Raw genomic sequence first — 15,317 nt, 5'->3', positions numbered from 1 at the left:
TCCACCATATTTTGTGTACATTCTCTGAATTTTAATAGATGTAGAGAGGTCTGTAATAGCATCCTAACCAGGATAGAAAATGGCACCTCAGTTTTCAAAGTACAATTAGGCAGTGGCCCATAAGAGTGCCCATTTAAACATCAATCATCATTCAACCATACTTCAGTAAATAAATATTATTGGGTAAAGAAATGTATTAACCAGCTTCCTGTGGTCCCAGCAGCTCAGAGGCTGAGACAGATGGATCTGAGTTCAAAGCCAGCTGCAGCAATTTAGCGAGGCCTTAGGCTACTTAGTGAGACCTTAGGCTACTTAGTGAGACCCTGTGTCTAAATACATTTTCAAAAGGGCTGCGGAAGTGGTTCAGTGGTAAAGCGTCCCTGGGTTCAGTTTCTGTTACCAAAAAAAAAAAAAAAAAAATTATTAACCAAGCCCTGGAAGAAGGGAGTAGAATGGTGGGCCAGGGTGTGTCAGAGGTGGAATTCTGCAGAGTGTCAGAGGAAGGAGGGTGTGCCTAGATTGGAGGGAGATTAAATTTGGGAGGTAAGCTGTGACCAATGTACACATTTACCAATAAAATCATTGACTCAATATTGTCACTTTGAAATTGCTCTCAAAGGTTGAAGTTTAAGGATATCAAGATCTGGCGCACGCTTGAAGCCAGGCTGAGCAGTGGGCGCTCGCGTTCTAGTTAATTTTGAGCCGCGCCTCCTGCCGTCGGCTGTCACGTGCCGAGCAGCTGCGACCTCGCTGATAGGTGGGGGCGGCTCTGCTGGGCGCCGGGGCAGGAAGGGAGGCGGCTGCCGTGCCATTCTTAAAGGGGCACGAGAGAAGGCGAGGGGTTGCTGCCGGCCGGAAGGAAAATGGTGAGTTGCGGTGGGGAGAGCAGGGCCCAGAAGGCTGGGCCAGCCCGCCGGTCTTAACTGTTTTCTACAATCAGTCGCTGCAGACAGCGGCCGCTTCCCCCCCAGCTGCATGCGGTTGCTCCCACTCAGAAACTTGGCCTCCGCTGCCTCTACTGCCGCGCGTAGCATCCTCCATCCTGCCCCGGGGTCGACCCGCCTTGTAGCCACAATCGGCAGAGGCCCTTCTTCGCCGGACCCCTCCCGTTGGAGGGCTCCAGCTCCTGAGCTGAAGGTCGGAGGGGCAGGGGGTCTGGCCCTGCAGCAGGCTCCCCGAACGCCAGCGTTTCTTCGACGGCGGCTGGGGAGGGCCAGGCCTAAGGAGCTCTGGAGCCCCCTGTACCTTCTGCCTTGCGGCGTTTGCAAGGAGGTCTCGAATCTGATTACATTCTCTCGGCCTTGCCTTAGCTTCTTTCTGTCTTCCCCTTCCCCTATCTTACACTGAACATTTCTCCTTATGCATGCATTCTCCGATTTAAGGCTATGGAAAATCTTATGACCCAAGGCTCTGTCGCTTGACCGTAAAGTAACTGTCAGAAATTTAGTTTTGTTGAGTAAGGGGACGATGGCTCCCTCCAAGCATAAAAATTAAGTGGAGAATTAAATGAATTGCCATCAAGGATCCTCTGGATCCTTCCTATTGGATTTTTAAATAAGCTCTAGTTTCATTAGAAATAACATCAAAAAAACACTGCTGTCTCTCTGACCTCCCACTCTTTGTCACCACCCACTCTATCGAGTAGATCTTGTCATGGTCACTGAATCCATTGGATTCTTTTAAGTTTTTATCTTTTCTGACCTTTCAGCTGCATTCCAGGATGTTGACATTCTCCAGTATTTGAAGTATTTTTTTCCCTTATGCTTTTTTCTTGTGTTATGGAATACAGAACTCTTGGTTTTCTTCCTGTTTCTCCTCTTGGTCTATCTGCTTCCTATGCATATTATCCTTTCCCTGGACAGTAGGTACATGTAGGAGTCCCAGACTCCATTGTAATCTTTACTTTTCTATTCTGTATCCTTTCTCCTACATTCATGGCTTCAAGTATCACCTATATTCAGATGATATGTGAACTTGTATCTGAGTCCATGCTTCTGAGATCAGTCCAGATATTATATTCCGCTTAGTTTTTAACATCCCTGGAAACTTTTCACCATTTTGGTGCCTCAAAGTCTCCTCAGTTTGTCTAGAAGGAACTCTTCTTGTTATTTTGCCTCAAATCTGGTCTTGACTCACTGTTTGGCAACTCAGTGAGGTTGGGCCATTCAGTATGTAATACAAACCAGAAGCTTAGGAGACATTTTTATAACCCTTTTTTCCCTTACCCATTTCATTTACCTCATACCCAATCCATTCATCAGCTCCTTTGTAATGATTAAGAGAGTAGGCCAAAGGTCAGGCTGCCTAGGTTGAATCCTGGCCCCATTAGCTGCATAATTTGGCGGAATATACTTAACTCTGTCCTAACCTTACTTTCTTGCAAAACTGGAAATAACTACTCTTTTCATGAAATTGTGTCTAGCATGAAGAGAAATCTGTGTAAAGGATATGACAGTGATTCTCATGGTGTTTAATATATGTTAGCAGTTATTAGCATTATTCACTTCTCTTTACTCTTTTCAGTTTCTCTGAACTACTTTTTATCTCTCATTAGGACTAGTCTTGACTGTTAACTAGGTTTGTTGTAATCATCCTGGCTCTCAGCCTGTTTCCTGCATACCACAGCAAATGTGATCTTTTCAAAATGCAAATATAATTGTGTTTTCCTTTCCTATCCTACTTAAAATACCTTATTGGTTTCCCTTTACTTATGAGATAGAAAGCAAAATACTTAATATGACCCAATTCTTCCTGGAGCATGTTCCTGCTCATTGTCTGTGCTTGAGTTCACTTGAATCAGGTCTTTGCACAGGTAGTTTTAGTCCTCCAGATGCTTTTTCAGGGAATCATCCTATCACCATAGTATTCTTCACCAGTCACAGGTTCTCATAGTCTCGTGTATCTCTCCTTTCTAGCTCTTGTACAAGTGTACATATTTTTGCCTGACCCTTTGGTGTAGGTTCCTTCTCTCCTAGATTGTGATATAAGCTACCTGAGGAAAGGGATGATATCTTTCATTTCTTTTTTACATGATTATATCTCTAGCATATAGCACAGTACTGCACTAATTTAATATTCATTATATGGATAAACAAATAAATGAACACTTTACCTCAACTCTCCACTTTAGTTTGTGTTTGTGTGGTAACATTTACCATATAATTTTTTTTTAATGACATTTTACTCCTTTGTAAATGCTTCTACTAAGTGTAAGCAGTTAGAGTTGGACAAGCCTCAGTCCTCCTTGTAGAAAGGAATTTTGGGCCTTATTGTGGTTTTGAGAAGGGCAAAAACACAAAAATGAGTTATACAGGTTGAATCAGCATATTTTTTAGTATGTTAAGCTTACACAAGCAGCTCTGAGCATCAGAACTGGAGGATAAAACTTTCACAATAAATTGATCTTTGCCTAAACAAAAATCTGAAGTGTTTATTAGTTTCATTAATGGATTCTGCCTTTGGTCAAAGAGAGAATAGAAATTTTTGTTTTCCGATTTTTGTGATCTTTCTTGAAAGAGAGAATAATAATGAAGTAGGATTAAATCTTATCTTCAGGAAGCTCCCAATGACTTAGCATCTCTGAAGAGAATGAAAAGGTTGGAAATCCATAATCCCCGCGTGATTGTTATTTACTGGATAATATACTTTGATGGGATGTACTTTCCAATTGTATTTTAACATACCCTATGGTATATATCATACCTTATGATTTACCATTGTTCTGAATTTAAAAGGCAGTTAAAATTGAAAGCCATTTTCTGCTTTAGGATATGCTGTTTTTTACCCAATACAGGATCAAGCAAATAGGCTCTTATTATTATTTTTTTATTTTACTGTAAAATTGGAAGCTTTAATGCTTTGGGGTTATGATGAGATGTGTATTTAGCATTTCAAGGAGGAGGAAGGGAGGGGGACAAACCTATATATGAAATGAACTAAAGTGAATGGACCTGTATGGAACCTGACTCAATTAAACCAACTGTTAAAAAAATTAAAACAAAGAGGGAATTTGAAGACTATTTGGATATTGGAGTCTAGAATTATTGTCTGTTTTTTTTTTTTAGGTAGGATAATGTTGCTATCTATTTACTTATTTGGTACCAGGGATTGAACCCAGGGGTACTTAACCACAGAGACACATCCCCAGCCCTTTTCTGAATATTTTTTTATTTTGAGACAGGTTCTCACTAAAGTTGCTTATGGCCTTGTTAAGTTACTGAGGCTGTCTTTGAAAACTCATTTCCAAGTGAAATTACTTTTGGCCTTTGTTGTGTCATAGGTTGCAGGGGCATTGTTGAGGGTATTGAATGAAATATAGTTTAATGATTGAAACTGAGTGGTATACATAGGTGTCACTGTCCTGCTTTGTCCTTTTGTATGTGTTTGATATTTTACATATCAAAAACAAAAATATTTTTTCACTATTATTTGCAGTAATGCATTGTACCACTGAAAGAAGAGTGCCTTTGATCATTTCCTGGCCAGATTTCTGAGCAAGTTTCTCTAATATTTCTTCATAATTTCTAAACAGTTCTTTAAAATTTTATTTTTGTTTCATCTGGTTTTGCTTTTGCATCTTATTAGCTCATTTTACATGTTCATAGTCAATTAAAATATAAAATGTTATTCATCTTTCCTCTTAGGACTTGTGTTTATACTTTTGTTATTTTTGTTTAAAAAAATGATTTATAAGATATTTTCCTGTTCTTCCTGCACAATGTGAAAACATGATGCTTGCCTTATCTAAAAGCACATGGTGACCCTTGACTTTTCCTGTTTCCCTCCCTTCCTCTGATGGGAAGTTCTGATGAGATACATATTGTGATGTTTCCGATTTTTCCCCCCACTTTAGTACTGGGGATTAAACCCAGGGTCACTCTACCACTGAGCTACATCCCAGCCCTTTTTATTTTTTATCTTGAGACAGGGTCTTGCTAATTCGCCTAGGCTGGCCTCAAATTTTGATCCTCCTGCTTCAGCCTCTCAAGGCACTGGGATTACAGGAATACACCATTGCACTTGGCTTTGTTTCTGATTTTTAAAAATTTATCAACCAAAGACACTGTTAAAATATATCCTACATAGAAGGTGAACAAAAGTGTATAATTAAACAATATAAATCCAAAGATGGGTGAATTTGAAAGTCTTTAACATACATTTATTGAGGTCATGGCATTTTATTTTTTTTCCTCTTTTATAGAGCGAGTCTTTGGTGGTTTGTGATGTTGCTGAAGATTTAGTGGAAAAGCTGAGAAAGTTTCGTTTTCGCAAAGAAACGAACAATGCTGCCATTATAAGTAAGCTAAAAGTGATTGCTTCCAAGTTACATGATCTTAGCTTGTTTTTATCTTATAGCTGTGTTGAATAAACTGAACCTTTAGAAAGTAGTGTTGCTCCATTTGTTACATCCCTTACCCCTACCTTTAAAAATTAAGAAACAGCCAATGTACCCAGCTCTGGAGAAGATGATCTTCTTGTTCACTTGGGGAATGAGGATTCTCATGTGTAGTGACTGGTCTCTCCATCCTTCTTGGGAAACTAAAAGCCTGGAAGAAATCTGTGCCTATACCTAGAATGATAAAGTTTATCATTGTGTTCAGAGTGGCTTTGGGCACTATTCCAATTCTAGAACTGAATTCTGGTTTCATGGAGAGTGCTTTTAAGTGTGAATATCTTCTGTCAATGGAAAGGATAATTCACAGACTGCCTCTCCACTGTGAGCTATATGTGAAGCTGTGCAGAGTTCCTTGTATTCATCCGTAATATTTAATATGTAGTTAATGATTTAGAAAGGTAAAAGGTGTGAAAATGTAGAACTATATAGACTATGCTTAACAGAGATGCACTTGGCAGGTGTGAATTAATCAGAAGTGGTGATACCTTGTCATTAATTCTGGTCTGTTACAAATAATTTCTGTAATGTGAGCATATAATTCTTAAAAATGAATGTGTATATTAGTACTATTTTACCACAAAAGGTGAAGTGATTTTGAGACCACGTTGTATTTCATAGGATTTGCTGTGAAATTCATGCAAAACCACACATAACCAGCTCTTCAGACTAGTTAAAAAAAATAAATGTATAAGTTATCTAAACGTATTTTGATTTGACTTTTGATTATGTCAGATGTATTTTAATATGGATATCAGTGCTATTTTATAGTTTACTTTCCCAGACTAATGATAATGCAGCATGAAATCCTGACTCTGGAGAAGCTGGTTTCTCTTTCCTGACCTGACCCCAGGTCCACTCTTCCTTGCAGTTCTAACCACCCTGCCCATAGACCAGTCACATTTACCTTTGGACCTTATCTAGGAAGTTTGTTTGAATTACAGAATTCTTCACATACACAGTAAATGTAAAGAGTTGACATAAGTTCTAAATAAGCAAACTAGGTGTTGAAAATTGTGGGTAAAGTGTAAAAGCTAACTGCTTAAAAAGCAAAGTTACCAAATAGACCATAAACTAAAACTATGAATGAGTTTTATGCTTGTGTTTCTCAGTGTTTAAATTTTAAATGCCCCAAGAATGATTGAGAATGCATGCATTGGTTAGATCAAGGTCACATTAGAATCACAGTTTACTCATATTGTATTTTTATTTTAGTGAAGATTGACAAGGATAAACGCCTGGTGGTACTGGATGAGGAACTTGAGGTTTGTTCAATAAGCTAAATACAATTTTTATAGTAAAACAATTACTGTCATTCAAAAGATACTTTATATTAGTTAAACATACCTCTAAAACAAGTTCTAAATCTCCTTTAAGTACATACTCATTGTGCATGAAAAGCATGGATTAATTATTGTGTATTGCATTTTCTAGCTAATTTAACTGTCTTTAAGGCATTAATGGAATCCCTTTTAATAAGGGGTAGAAGTTATGTCCAGTAAAAAGTGAGTCAGCTTAAGGTAATAATTAAAAACTAAAATCCTACAATTCAAGCATTTAGTTACTAAGTAATTTAGAGTGAAATGAATTAACTTGTTTTTCTAAAATGAGATATTTCCTCTGAGGGGTTATCCTGACAGTTGGAACATAAACAGCCCCATGTTTAGCTATTAATTGAAAGTAAATTTGTTTTCTGGCATGTGCTAATGAATTAATAACTATTATTAGAATGGGCTTAGCATATCTCCTAAAGACTTATGGGAAAGGAAATGTTTAAAAGTTGTTTTTCTCTACGGTACTAGGGCATTTCACCAGATGAACTTAAAGATGAACTACCAGAACGACAACCTCGATATCCTTTTCTTAATGCTTTGGAGTGATTTGTTTTCTTTAGTGGTCAGAATTTCATTATAAATAGCTCATTTGTTAAACTTACAAAAGATATGTTTTACCAGAATTCCTTCTATATCATGATCAAAACTGAATTAAAATATGTCTGTACAGATCAGACTTTAAGAAAAATGAAAAAGTTGATGTCTTAGTGGGGTGAATTATTTTCTTTTAAAAATAATTCTCTATTATAATGTATGTACAATAGAAATTAAGAAAAAAATCTATATCAAATCCATACTTTAATAAATTTCTTTTTGACAAATTACATGATTTTTTAAACTTACCTTTGAGACCCATTTATTATTTTGTAGAAGGACAATAATGATAGTGTGACCTAAATTAATAAAGTATTAATTTGCCACTCAGTAGCTCCCCTGGTGTTGGTAAGTTCCTGTCTCAGAGCAGTGACTTTAGTTTCTTTAACTTGAGAAAAACCTTCATTGTATATAGTTATAAATATCAACATGATGATGGAAGAGTTTCATATCCTCTGTGCTTTATTTTCTCCAGTCCTGTTGGTAAGTAAATTTCTTTAAATAATGTATATTTGCCTCTGATCTAACTAAACCATCTTTTTTTTTTGGTACTGGGAATTGAACTCAGGGGCACTTGACCACTGAGCAGCATCTCCAGCCCTATTTTGTATTTTATTTAGAGACAGGTTTCAGTGAGTTGTTTTTTGCCACACTTTTTGTTGAGCCTGGCTTTGAACTCACAATCCTCCTGCCTCAGCCTCCCAAGCCGCTGGTATTACAGGCATATGCCACTGTATCCAGCCTTAAACCATCTTTTATTAGACAGATTTTATGCTTTTTTAAAAAGATTAAATTGTTGAGTAACCTAAATTGAGGTGTCTGTGTGTTTGCATACACCTCTGTGCATACCTAGAAAGAAGGTATTACAAAACATCTTCTCTAAGAATGTGTTTACTTTCTGAGGATGAATTCCTAGAAGTATAATTGTTGGGTCAAACCTTACATGTATTTTAATAATTATGGCATATAATGACACTTTTTAGATTTCAGAAGTTTATTTTAATCTTGTTTATTTAATCTTGTTTATAAGTATGTGAAATTTGTGTGGTAATAATAATATATTTTTAAAAACCAAAAAAAATAATAGTATATTTATGTTTATCTTTTAAATAGTAGTCAGCAGTGATGTACCTATCACCTTGAAAGTGATCCTGGAGTAGCTTACATTGGATATTAAAATGGATTGGGCTGGGGTTGTGGCTCAGTGGTAGAGTGCTTTTCTTACACATGTGAGGCACTGAGTTCAGTCCTCAATACCACATAAAGACAAATTGATTAATTAAAGGTATTTTGTTCATCTACAATTAAAAATATATTTTTTTTAAAAATGGAATGTGGACTGAGGATGTGGCTCAAGCGGTAACACACTTGCCTGGCATGTGCAGGGTGCTAGGTTCGATCCTCAGCACCACATAAAAATAAAATGGATTGGGCTGGGGATGTGGCTTAATGGTACAGTGCTGGCCTAGTGCGTGCCAGGCCCTAGATTCCATCCATAGTATTGCAAAATAATAAATAAATGAATAGTATTTAAGAAATTCATTATCATCTGAATTTTTCCATTATTATTGAGTTCTTTTCTAAACTTGATTATTTGTATTTTTAACCTCTAAAATATACTATATTTTTAACCTAATACATAACCAGACAATAATTCACCATCTCAAAATTTATGTATTTAAAGCATCCATAAAATTGATCTTGATATTTAGTGTCAAACTTAAGAAATAGTGCTAAACACTATTTGTAAGTATTTGCAAGGCTCTAAAAGTCAAGATCTACAAAGGTATACAATCATTTTTTTTGCTTATATGTGGACTTATTTATAGCTGTGTCTGTGCAGGTAGTATGAAAAATAAGATTCAAAATATAGCCCATGTACATTTAGAAGACACTTTTTCTCAACTCAAAAGTTAAGGAAATACTAAGTATGTAATTGTTTAAAATAAAAGTAATGAAAATTCACCATTTTTTTCAAAGTCTACACTTCATTTCTATACTAATCTCTCTTTTCCAGGATGTAAGCCTGAACAACAGATGATGTATGCGGGAAGTAAGAATAAGTTAGTCCAAACAGCTGAACTAACCAAGGTAGAATTTATATTTGATTTGTTTGTTGATGGTATACTTTCCTTTAGAGTATAGACAATAACTAAAGCAGTCTAGATAGTTGAGTATTTTCTATGCAGTTGAGGGTTATTTTGATCACAGCTGTAAATTAGCAAAACTTTATTATTTTTAAATAGAATGATAGTGGTCTTTTTTTAAATTTGAACTTTATGATTATACATAATAGTGGGTTCATCTCTACAAATTCATACATGCATGGAAATCAATTTCAGTTCATGATGCCCTCTTTTCCCTTCTGCCTCACCCCTCACTCCCCTTCTTCCTCTACTATACTAGATTTGCTTTTGCTCATCTATTAATTTGTATTGGATTGGTTCTTTATGTAATAGAATGATAGTAGTTTTTAAACCAAAATGTGTTTTTTGTTCAATAAGTTGAATACAAGAGATCATATTCAGAATGTGAACAATTTTAGAAAATCCAGTGGAACTATTAAGTTTATTGCAAGCTCTTTATCTTCCATAAAGTAATATCTAATAGGTAAAGATCAGCATTCAGGTTTCTGTGCTGGAATTCTGTATTGTGTAGCTAACTGTATATGAGACACTTGCTTTAATATATAATATATCTCCATTCTTTTATGGTATTTTTGAAGCTTAAAGGTAAGGTGTACTTGTCTCAAACTTGATTTAGTTTCCACATACTATTTTGAGTTGTAAAAGTATATACATTTAATCTATGAAATAGAATATTGTATCATCAAGACCATATTTAACAATATTTTCTTTCTGATTTTATTTTAATGACAGTATCAGTGTTTCCCCCTAGGTGCTTAAGCATTAATTTTGGGATTGTCTTTAAGTGCCATCTGCTTTTTCTCTCCAGCCCTTATGATTATCATTGATACTACCAATTTATAGACACAATTTTTGTTTTTTCCTAACTTCTATGCTGGGAACATTCTGGAGTTGCTGTAAGGGGTTGGATGGTTAAGGAGGAACTCTGTAGAGTGCTTGTCTAGAATGTGCAAAGCCCTGGGTTTGATCCTCAGCACTATAAAATGTGAAACAAAACTAAGAGAAAAAAAAAAATTCTGTTAGTAGCCTTAGTCTTAAGTTTTTTATAATCCTTTGTGTGTTCTAAAGTGCTACAGTTGAGACATTACAATTTACAAGTTATTTTTATAAATACTCTATTCAAATCCTTATAGCCCTTGTGGCTAATTAGTATTTCTATTTTATAAATAAGAAAAACAGGTTCAGAGGCTGAATGCTTTGCCTAGGGTTGCCAGGATTCAAACTCACATCTGATCCATAATCCCATCCATTCTGCTGTAATATATTGTCTCTCCATAGCCATTATACTTTCTGGGCCTGTGTTAATTCAAATTCTTGCTATGGACCTCCCTTCTATTCTTATCAAAACAATCTACAACTGGTATTTCCATTTGCCAAATCATGGAGGACTCATGGTATGTTCTTCCAGTTCATGACTGATTTTAGTTGTGTATACTAAAATGGGTGTCTCTTCTAATGAGTAAATTTTATAGAACTGCTATTTTACAGTGTTTGTCTTCTCTCATCTTGATTGCTATACTGAATACTTAGTTTTTAAAAGAAATTAAGTACTGCTAAAAAATATATGTAATTTGCCAGGCGCCAAGACACATACCTGTAATCCCAGTGATTTGGGAGGCTGAGACAGGAGGATCACAAATTCAAAGCCAGCCTCAGCAAAAGTGAGGCACTAAGCAACTCAGTGAGACCCTGTCTCTAAATAAAATACAAAATAGGGCTAGGAATGTGGCTCAGTGGTCAAGTGCCCCTGAATTCAATCCCTGGTACACACTCCCCACCCCCGCAAAAAAAAAAAAAAGTATATCTAATTTATGTAAGTTAAGTCATGACCAATATGAAGGAAGCAAAATTTGGTATTTAATATAATACTCAGATTTATAATGTATATTGTGTAAATGTCAGAAATGTGACTTAAGTTTTTTTTCTTAAGGTATTCGAAATAAGAAATACCGAAGACCTAACTGAAGAATGGTTACGTGAGAAACTTGGGTTTTTCCACTAATGTGAACTTCTATGTTTTTAAAGTATTTATGTATTAACCTGACTATACTGGAACCAGACATAAATACTTATTTATGCCTAAAAAATGCACTGTTACTTACAGTTTGTTTCCTGCAGTAAAGAAAAATTCTTCATTTGTGCAAAATTTGAACAAAGAGGAAATCATCTTCATAGTAATGAAACTTTGTAAAGTGTTTCCTTATATTTGTAATTGTTAGGTGGGCTACTTTTCTCCAAGGACTTTTTGCACTCTTGTGACTAATTTCTATAACTTATGGTTCAGAATTTGTTACTATTTACAGACACCATTGGAAAGTGGGTATTAGATTGTGCTAGACAACAGTTGCCTCCTTTTGACAAATACTGGATATTAGCAATTTATATATGAAAATAGCATATTATCACTTGTCAAAGCATTGAAATTAATTTGGGGTTAATTTGACCTAATTTTGAGCCATGAATAGTAATTTACTATAGTGTAATCTACATTTCGAGTACATTTTTCATCAATTTTGTACCTCTTGATTTCCTATATCTTTTTAATCAAGTCTAGAAACTATGTTCATCAATCATTCATTTTTAGGTCTAGGAGTTCGATTTTTTGATAGAGTTATGACTCTTAGGTTTCTTCTTATGGAAAATAGCATCTTGGTCTTTACAGTTGTTAGGTTGTAATAATCAAGGGCTTCATTCCCCATTGTCATTTCTAGATAGTTTTGAATCTAGGTTAATAACACTTCATTTATAAGGCACCTCCTAATGTCTTGTGAACACTAATTATTTTAAGTGTGTTAATACTGTGCCTTTGATTTGTTAGCTTTAAAGTTAGTTTAGAACTTTTACACTGCCAGTATTCTAGATTTGGTGAAATTAATACTTTTTTAAAGGGTCCAAATAAAACAATTTTCTAATGTGTTTATCTAAAATTTGTAATAAAATCAACTTCTTATTTTTAAAATTCCAACTATCTGCTTGCATTGGTGAAAATATGGCAGTTGAGAGTTGTAATTTTGGGTATATTTGTGACTAGTTTTGTGCCATATGTAAAAGTTGCTTATCTTAAAACTTTGGTCATACTTAATAACCCATCAACAGAAATCACATTTTTAATCCCAAATGTCAGAAGATAGTCTAAACTGGTCATCTGTTTGGTTAGCCAAGCCAGTCATGTTTTAAAAAAAAAAAAAGGGAACCCTTGGAAAAAGCAAGAATCATAATATGTATAGCATACTTTAAAAACAAACATAAGTAACTGCTGGATAGTAATTTAATAAAAGATCTAGAGACTCAAGAAGCTTAACCAAATTTGGTGAGTAGATTCTTATATTAAGAATAGCATAGTCATTTCAAGATTAGCAAAGGCATTCTTTTTATGTTGGCATATTTTCTATTCATATTATTATTTGCATTTTATTTTTGAGAGTTCTGTGCCAACTTTAACAAAGAAAGAAAGATAGTTGGAATTTTCACAATATTGAATGGAGCATCTTCTTTCCCAACTGTTTGGCTTCACTAATCTAAAAGTCAGGAAGCATTGACAAGTTGGAAATGGGAAAGTGCTAGAGTAGGTATTCGTTTTGGTTAATAAATGGAACAGTTCCTTTATTTCGGTTTTCAGAGAGAGAAAATTTCATGCAGGAAGTTTAAGAATTCTTTAAACAGCTATTTTAGTATCGAGTAACTTAACTAATAATTCTCCAGAAATGCAAACGAAATCCAAATGAATAGAGTGGTTTTAATTTTTTTAAGAGGGAGGTGAGATTTTGTTTTATCTGGTTTGCATTAGTAAGAAACACTAGTGCTGCAAGAATGTATTTTTTAAAATAAGCTTCCTTGTTTCATTTTTAAGATTTTAGCCTAATTTTTTTTAAAAAATATGGAAGTCCTCCATAATCTCAGATAATATTGACCTTCCATACACAGAACTCTTAATTCTTTTAGTTTCTAACAGGAGCAAAGAGCTGTGATAAACTGTGCTGCTTTGAGCCTGTCTTTCTCCTTGTTAATAACATGTATTTCCCAAGACAACAGGTTGACGTTAGGAGAGCAGTAGAACATTTTTTATTCTGTCTATCCAATAGAGTCATTATAAATTCCATGCTCTAAAATTTTCTCAGATATTTCTATGTTTCCCTTTAACTAAATTTTGCATTTTTCTTTTAAAGTACATTCCCTTTTCTTTTTTCTGTCTTCCTACAAATAGTTACTACAGATTTCATAATTCCAGTTCTTACATTCCGTATCTTTCTGGTATAGCCATTCCCATTCAGCCTTAAATCTTAATCTTTCCTTTTTGGCAGCAACTTTTTCCTGGGAACCTCCTTCATGGTGTTCTAAGTCAGCATTAGTTTTGAAATTATTGGCCTTGCATAAGTTCTGCATAGCATCTTATGTCAAAATAGAAACAACTAGTAATCACAGTATGGTTTTTGTGGCAACATAATGATATATGAAGAAAATTGTTCTCAGGTTACTATGCTGAAATTCCAAAATGTCTTGAGTTTTGAATAGTATTCACTTTGTTCTGGTATTAAAGAATTATGTTAGGAAAAATAGTTGGTTGAATGACCGTTTTTGTTTAATTCACTTCTAAAATAAATGTTTGAATTGTCTATTTCAAAAAAGTTTACTAAATGCCTGGTGCAGTTAAACATACTCTTGTTTAAGAGGGTGTTGCTAAATTTTTATTGTCATTGAAGAATCTGTGTAGCAAAATGTCTGTCAGCACTTTCCCTTCCTTTTTATCTCCTATTTTCAGGAGTTAAACGTAGCCATAAACTGTATCCTGGTCTGACACTTTAACTAAACGTTTCCAGTTAGGGGAATTTATGGCCAAATTAAATTTGGCTTTTTCCCCTAACCCATACAAATATTAAGGAAGGTGTAATTAAAAAAAAAATGTACGGACTACTTTTTAAACTCAAGTAATGTCATTAATCCATATGTGGACTAGTGATGAATAGATATTTTCATAAGAGTTTAAATGCTGATATTTGGTGGAAGTAGAGAATAACTCATATTCTATCAATTCAAGTACTCTTGGTATGGTTGCACTCCCTATTTGTTTAACAGACTGGTAATACTGGAATCTGTGAAGTTTTAAACCTTTACAATTTATGTGAAGAAGTGTTTCAAACATTTCAGGACAAATCTTATTTTGTATTTCTGGAAGAATGTAAATAATCTTCTAGGCCACATAAAACCAATGGTCCCAAGTTGAATATCCTTGAGAAACTTGTTTCCTGTTAGGCCATTTGACATTTCAAATAAATGATCACATTCCTGTAATGTGTAAAACAACTACATTAAGCTTGTGATAGAAACTGTATTTTCTTGCTTTATGGAGTATAATTCATACACATCTAATTACTTGAATATTATTTGAGATCACTAACATGCCAGGGCAATTCCCACTTATTTAGATGGTCCAATATAATCTCATTCAGGAGGCTTGAAACATTAATGGTTTAGTCTTGTGAATTTTAACAGTTCTCTGTCAACGTTTAATCAAACCAACAATTGGCACAACTTCTTAACCTGTGGTTTCAGTCTCTGCTAGTTCATACTGCATGTTTATTTTGGACAGTCTTTTGTTAAGCATGGTGCTTGTACTGGTTTAAATAAAACATTAACATGAAAGTACTTCTAGTTTTTAATTTTTTACTTGCCTCTTACACCCCTTTGGTGTTACTGATACCTACCTTGCTCAACTTGTTTAAACCACACATTGTCTCAACAGTTTACTGTATCTGGGGAAAACTGAGAAACAAACAGAAATCACTTGCCAATTTATGAAAATTTGCAAAACTCAAAGACTGGTGCTAAAATGATTGGTTTGAAAAAAATGTC

General features: G+C 34.8%; 1 protein-coding gene across 1 annotated transcript; it reads left to right on the top strand.

Moving 5' to 3' along the window:
• The first annotated feature begins 707 nt into the window (after positions 1-707).
• On the top strand, positions 708-15,110 carry Gmfb (glia maturation factor beta). The gene is made up of 7 exons (XM_005337960.5): positions 708-866; positions 5,201-5,297; positions 6,608-6,657; positions 7,195-7,244; positions 7,721-7,803; positions 9,338-9,411; positions 11,398-15,110. Exons 1-7 carry the CDS (start codon positions 864-866, stop codon positions 11,467-11,469), a joined length of 429 nt encoding a protein of 142 aa, XP_005338017.1. The 5' UTR covers positions 708-863; the 3' UTR covers positions 11,470-15,110.
• Positions 15,111-15,317: the final 207 nt, after the last annotated feature.

The sequence above is a fragment of the Ictidomys tridecemlineatus genome, chromosome 5, assembly GCF_052094955.1.
Source record: "Ictidomys tridecemlineatus isolate mIctTri1 chromosome 5, mIctTri1.hap1, whole genome shotgun sequence".
NCBI classification, from domain to species: domain Eukaryota; kingdom Metazoa; phylum Chordata; class Mammalia; order Rodentia; family Sciuridae; genus Ictidomys; species Ictidomys tridecemlineatus.
This window is presented reverse-complemented; position numbering and strand designations above follow the sequence as displayed.